Below are 5,608 nucleotides of genomic sequence, written 5' to 3' on the forward strand. Positions count from 1 at the left end.
GTTTTCTTGAAAATGTTAGTGACACTACGAATCAAGTGAATCAAGTGCATGGTTTGGTCCAACTGCAAGGGACCCTTCTTTATAAGATCTTTGGGATTGTAAAAGTTTGATGGTTGATAGTATTGCTACGGGAATCACTACGATAAAGCACAGGCTTCATTCTAAAGAGTTCTTCTAATTCTTGATGGTATAGATCACTTGAACCAATTAGAAACCTTAGCAGGATGTCAGGATTGGTTTGGTGAAGGAAGTAGAATCATAATTACAACAAGAGATCAACGCCTGTTGACTACTCATGGAGTTGATTCAACATACAAGATGACGGGATTGAATGATGACAATGCTTTTGAACTATTTTGTTGGCATGCTTTCAAAAGAAATAAACTGGATGACGGTTATGGAGAATTTGTAGAACAGATCATAGATTATGCTGGGAGCCTTCCACTAGTTTTAACAGTGCTTGGTTCGGATTTATATGGCAGAAGAGAAAAAAGTGAGTGGGAAAGTGCATTGGATCAGTACAGGAAAATCCCACACCAAGATATTCAAAAAATACTTCAAACAAGTTATGATAGATTAAGTGAAAATGAAAAGAATGTTTTTCTTGACATTGCATGTTTTTTCATTGGACAACGGCTTCATGATGTCATTAAGATACTAGATAGTTTTGATTTTTACCCAAACTCTTGCATCCCAAGACTCAAGGAGAAGTGCCTTATTCCGGAGGATTTCAACGGAAGATTGCAAATGCACGACTTGTTACGAGATATGGGTAGAGAAGTTGTTCGAAAAGAATCGCCAAATCCAGGAGAATGTAGCAGATTATTCTTTCATAATGATGTTCGCGAAGTACTGGAGGAAGATATAGTAAGTCATCAAAATCTCTTTCAATTAAACATTGTTTCTAATTTGGCACTTGCGACTTTTAAATATATGAATAAATGAATAATTTATTTTTTGATCTTGTTGGCACACTTAAACATGCATTGTCTTCCTATATAGGGAACAGAAAGAGTTGAAGTAATTGATATAGATTTTCCTGAAGGTGATGATATTATCCACTTGAGTCCCGATGCCTTCAAGAATATGAAAAGACTCAGACTATTTAGATGCCTCAATGCACACTTTTTTGGAGAGCTTAATTGTCTACCTAATTCAATAAGAGTGCTTGATTGGCCTAAATGTCCTTTACAATCTATGCCATCTAAATTTCGTGGGGACAAACTCTCTATTCTACACATGCCCCGTAGTCGCATCCAGGAGATACGCTTGGAATTTAAGGTAAAACTTGTATTATTATTTTCAATATTTCTTTCTTTAAATTTAGTTTGATGTTCTTTTCTTTTTAACAGAATCTCACAGTTATGAATTTGAAACGTTGTGAATTCATAACAAAACTCTCGCATATTTCAAGCTGCCCAAATTTGAAGAAAATAGATCTTGGTTCTTGTAAAAATCTAGCTGACGTTCATGATTCTGTTGGATTCCTTGATAAGCTGGATGAATTGTATCTTGATAGATGTGGCAACCTAAAGAGCCTTCCAAGGGTACTCCAATTGAAATCTCTGCAAATCCTTAATCTTAGTCGTTGCTCAAGCCTTCAAAACTTTTCTGAAATCGAACATGAAATGAAACATTTAAGTAGAGTCAAGTTATCGGGCACCGCAATAGAAGAATTGCCTTCATCCATTGGGTACGTCACTGGGCTTGAAAGTTTATACCTGACAAAACTGCAGTTCTGCAATGGATTTGTGATCAAGCTAATGAATATGCTGAGTTAGGGTTCGAGAATTGAGAGAGAGATTTGGGCAAAAAATGCTTTCGTATTACATGTATTTTCCGTAAATCATTTACAATAAAAAAGAAGTATTTATATGTACTAAAACTACAAGGGCAGAAAAGTAAGTGTACATATAAAGAAAAACTAATGTATTTCTAATAGTCCCCCTCAAGATGGAGTGTATATATCTAAGACACTCATCTTGCTGAGCAATGAATGGAATTGTTACGACCCAAGTGCCTTGGTAAAAATGTCACTAACCTGAGAATGGGAAGCAACATGAAATGTTTTTATCAACTTTGCTTGGAGCTTTTATCTCACAATATGACAATCAATTTCGATGTGCTTTGTCCTTTCATGAAAAAGTGGATTAGCAGCAATGTGAAGGGCTGCTTTGCTGTCACAGAATAATAAAGCTGGTTTGGCATGAGTAATCTGAAAATCTACCAACAATGTAATTAACCAAGAAATCTCACAAGTAGTAGAGGCCATAGCCCTATATTCAGCTTCGGCTGAGGACTTTTAGACGTTTTGTTACTTCTTAGACTTCCAGGAAATTAAAGAATTTCCAATAAACACACAAAAACCTGTAATGGATCTTCTAGTATCCATACAACCAGCTCAATCCGAGTCACAAAATGCTTTAAGATGAAAATCTGAGTTGGCTGGAAAGAAAAGGCCTTGACCGGGTGCTCCCTTCAAGTATCTAAGCACTCAATGTAGAGCATTTAAATGTGGCTGCCTTGGTTTATCCATATACTGACTTAGAACTTGCACAAAATAGGAGATGTCTGGCCGTGATATAGTGAGATAAATAAGCCACCCAATTAACCTCCGATATAAAGAAGGATCCTCTAAAAGTTCACCATCTAAATTTGAGAATTTTGCATTTTGTTCCATAGGAAAAGTAACAAATTTGGCAGCTAGAAAGCCTAAATCTTGCAAAATATCTAACACATATTTTCTTTGACACAATATTATGACTTTGGAAGACCTAGCAACTTCCATCCCAAGAAAATATTTCAAGGTGCCCAAATCCTTGATTCTGAATTGATTGTCCAGAAATGTCTTTAAATCAGAAATTAAATTCAAATCATTGCTAGTTAGAATAATATCATCAACATAGACTAACAAAGCAATGAAAGAACTGTTTTCTAACCTAATAAAGAGAGTATGATCAGATTTGGCTTGCTGAAAACCATACTCAGTAATGGCTATGGATAACTTGGAGAACCATTGTCTAGAAGCTTGCCTTAACCCATAAAGGGAATTTTGTAATTTACAAACTCTAGAGTCCCCCTGTGTGCCATATCCGGGTGGAATGGACATATATACTTCTTCATCTAAATCTCCATGCAAGAATGCATTATTTACATCCAACTAATGTAAATGCCAATTTTTGGCAATTGCTTTGGCCAATAGACATCTCGCTATAGTCATTTTAGCAACTGGAGAAAAAGTCTCCTGAAAATCAAGTCCCTCAATTTGGTTGTACCCCTTTGCAACCAAACGAGCTTTGTACCTCTCAATCATACCATCAGCTTTATATTTAACCCGATAAACCCACTTACAGCCTATCGGCTTCTTTCCCATAGGTAAAGTAGTGAGAGTCCAAGTTCTATTTGCCTCAAGGGCTTTGATTTCAACATTCATAGCTTCTTGCCACTTAGGGATTTGGTTTGCTTGTGAGAAAGTTTGAGGTTCAGAAATAGAAGAAATGGCAAAAGCAAAGTGTTTATGAGAGCTAGAGAGTTTATCATAAGAAAGGACATTAGAAAGAGGGAATTTGATACCTGAAGACTTGTCCTGCAAAGAAACAGATTGTGATGAATGCTGAGAGGCCAGCTGACAATGATAGTCTTGCAAGTATCTTGGTGGTTTTCTGATTCTTGTACATTGCCGAATTGGAACAGTGGAATTATTGGAATTTGAGAGAGAATTTTCTATGGAAGATGATGAATCTGGAAATGTAGAAATTGGAGAGAATTCTGCTGAATTGGGTGAAGATATTTGCGAAGAAGGTAAAGGAGAAAATATGGAATCTGGAAAATCAGAAACTGGTTTAGGAAAAACTAAAGAACTACAAGGTTTGATGGGAAAAGAAGTGGAAGAGAAAGGAAATATATGTTCATGAAACACAACATCACGAGATATGAAAGTTTTGTGTGTTGCAAGATTGTATAATTTGTATCCTTTTACAGCAAAAGGATATCCAATGAAAATACATTTTCTTGCTCTTGGATCAAATTTAGATCGACCACGATGTAAGGTAGAAGCAAAACAAAGACAACCAAAAACTTTGAGGTGATTATAAGGAGGTGGTTTAGAATACAAAACCTCATAAGGAGATTTATGTGAGAGTAATGGAGTTGGTGTTAGATTTATTAAATAGATAGCAGAAAGAATGCAATCAGCCCAAAAGTTTAATGGTAAAGAAGCTTGGAATCTAAGGGAACGAGCAACATTTAGCAAATGTTGATGTTTCCTTTCAACGACCCCATTTTGTTGTGGTCTTTCAACACAACTTTTCTGGTGTATAACACCTTGGGAGGAAAGAAATTCTGGCATGTGAAATTCAATCCCATTATCGATTCTGATTTTCTTTATTTGAGAATGAAATTGAGTTAGAACTAATTTGAAGAAAGATTGCAAGTAAGGCTTGGTTTGGGATTTATGTTGTAGAAGATATACCCAAGTAGTTTTAGAGTAATCATCTACAATTGTAAGAAAATATTTTGAATCATCTAAAGCAGAAACAGAGAATGGTCCCCACAAATCACAGTGAATCAATTCAAATGGAGAAACTGAATTTGATGCACTAGAAGGAAAAGGTAGACCTTTTTGTTTAGCTAAAGGACAGATTGTACAAGTACAAGAATTATTTGATTTTGATATATGTAAATCTGAAACACTACTACTAAGAAATTTTAATTTGGAAAAACAAATATGGCCTAACCTATAATGCCATAGACTAACATTCTGATTTATTGAAGGAGAAGAAATAGAACAACCAACCAAAGAACTTTGCTTTAAGTAATAAAGGCCAGCCTTCTCCTCAGCCATCCCAATCGTTTTCCATGTAGGCAGGTCCTGAATGAAACATAGATTAGAAACAAAAATAAGGTAGCATGAGTGATCACGGGTTAATTTACTGGCAGATATCAAATTAAAAGAAAAATCAGGAATACAAAGAACATTACGCAAAGTTAGGTTGTCTAGTAATTGAATGGTACCAGTATGTGTAACGGGAACTGAATGGCCATTTGGTAATTTGACAACAGATGAAAGGTTAGAAGTTACGGAAGAAAAATGATCAATGGAGCTGACCATATGGTCTGTTGCTCCAGTGTCAATTATCCAGGGCATGAGATTACCTGCAAAATTATCAGTGGAAGGTGGCTATGGAGTTGGTAAAATGCCAGAGCTGGCTTGATTCATTGATGATGAAATAGATTGTGGTTTGAGCATGGCAAGTAGCTGCTGATATTGATCTTGAGTGTGACGCCCCCAAATTCTGCTTGGGATCGGACGGACATTTGAAGCATCGAGACATGCAACACAAGGTTACCTGCCCCCGTTCATGACATATAAGATGCAATATTCCTAACATGCATCTAGCATTATACAATATTCGCAGCGGATAATTTTTTTCTTTGGCAATACTATGCACCAAACTAAAATATCTCAAATACTTAAAACATACTTCATACACAATGACATACTTAAAAATTGATATCACAACACTAGTCCAAAATGGTTATGATCAAAAGAGTGTTGGAGATTGAACTCCACAAATACAAGTAGTAATGAGGTAACTACTGTACTACC

The 5,608-nt window shown here is 35.9% G+C and overlaps 1 protein-coding gene across 1 annotated transcript; it reads left to right on the forward strand.

The window, feature by feature from the left end:
• Positions 1-318: 318 nt before the first annotated feature.
• On the forward strand, positions 319-1,781 carry LOC109005567 (disease resistance protein RUN1-like). Its single transcript, XM_035690826.1, has 3 exons — positions 319-867; positions 1,003-1,281; positions 1,353-1,781. The coding sequence occupies exons 1-3, from the start codon at positions 319-321 to the stop codon at positions 1,779-1,781; spliced, it is 1,257 nt and encodes a 418-aa protein (XP_035546719.1).
• Positions 1,782-5,608: the final 3,827 nt, after the last annotated feature.

The sequence above is a fragment of the Juglans regia genome, chromosome 6 (genome assembly GCF_001411555.2).
Source record: "Juglans regia cultivar Chandler chromosome 6, Walnut 2.0, whole genome shotgun sequence".
Classification (NCBI taxonomy): Eukaryota; Viridiplantae; Streptophyta; class Magnoliopsida; order Fagales; family Juglandaceae; genus Juglans; species Juglans regia.

Excerpts from the sequence above, each read along its gene's own strand:
- LOC109005567 (XM_035690826.1), top strand. The coding sequence starts at position 319 with ATGACGGGATTGAATGATGACAATGCTTTTGAACTATTTTGTTGGCAT. Across the intron at positions 868-1,002 it reads AAGTACTGGAGGAAGATATA|GGAACAGAAAGAGTTGAAGT; the intron begins GTAAGTCATCAA and ends CTTCCTATATAG. Across the intron at positions 1,282-1,352 it reads AGATACGCTTGGAATTTAAG|AATCTCACAGTTATGAATTT; the intron begins GTAAAACTTGTA and ends TCTTTTTAACAG.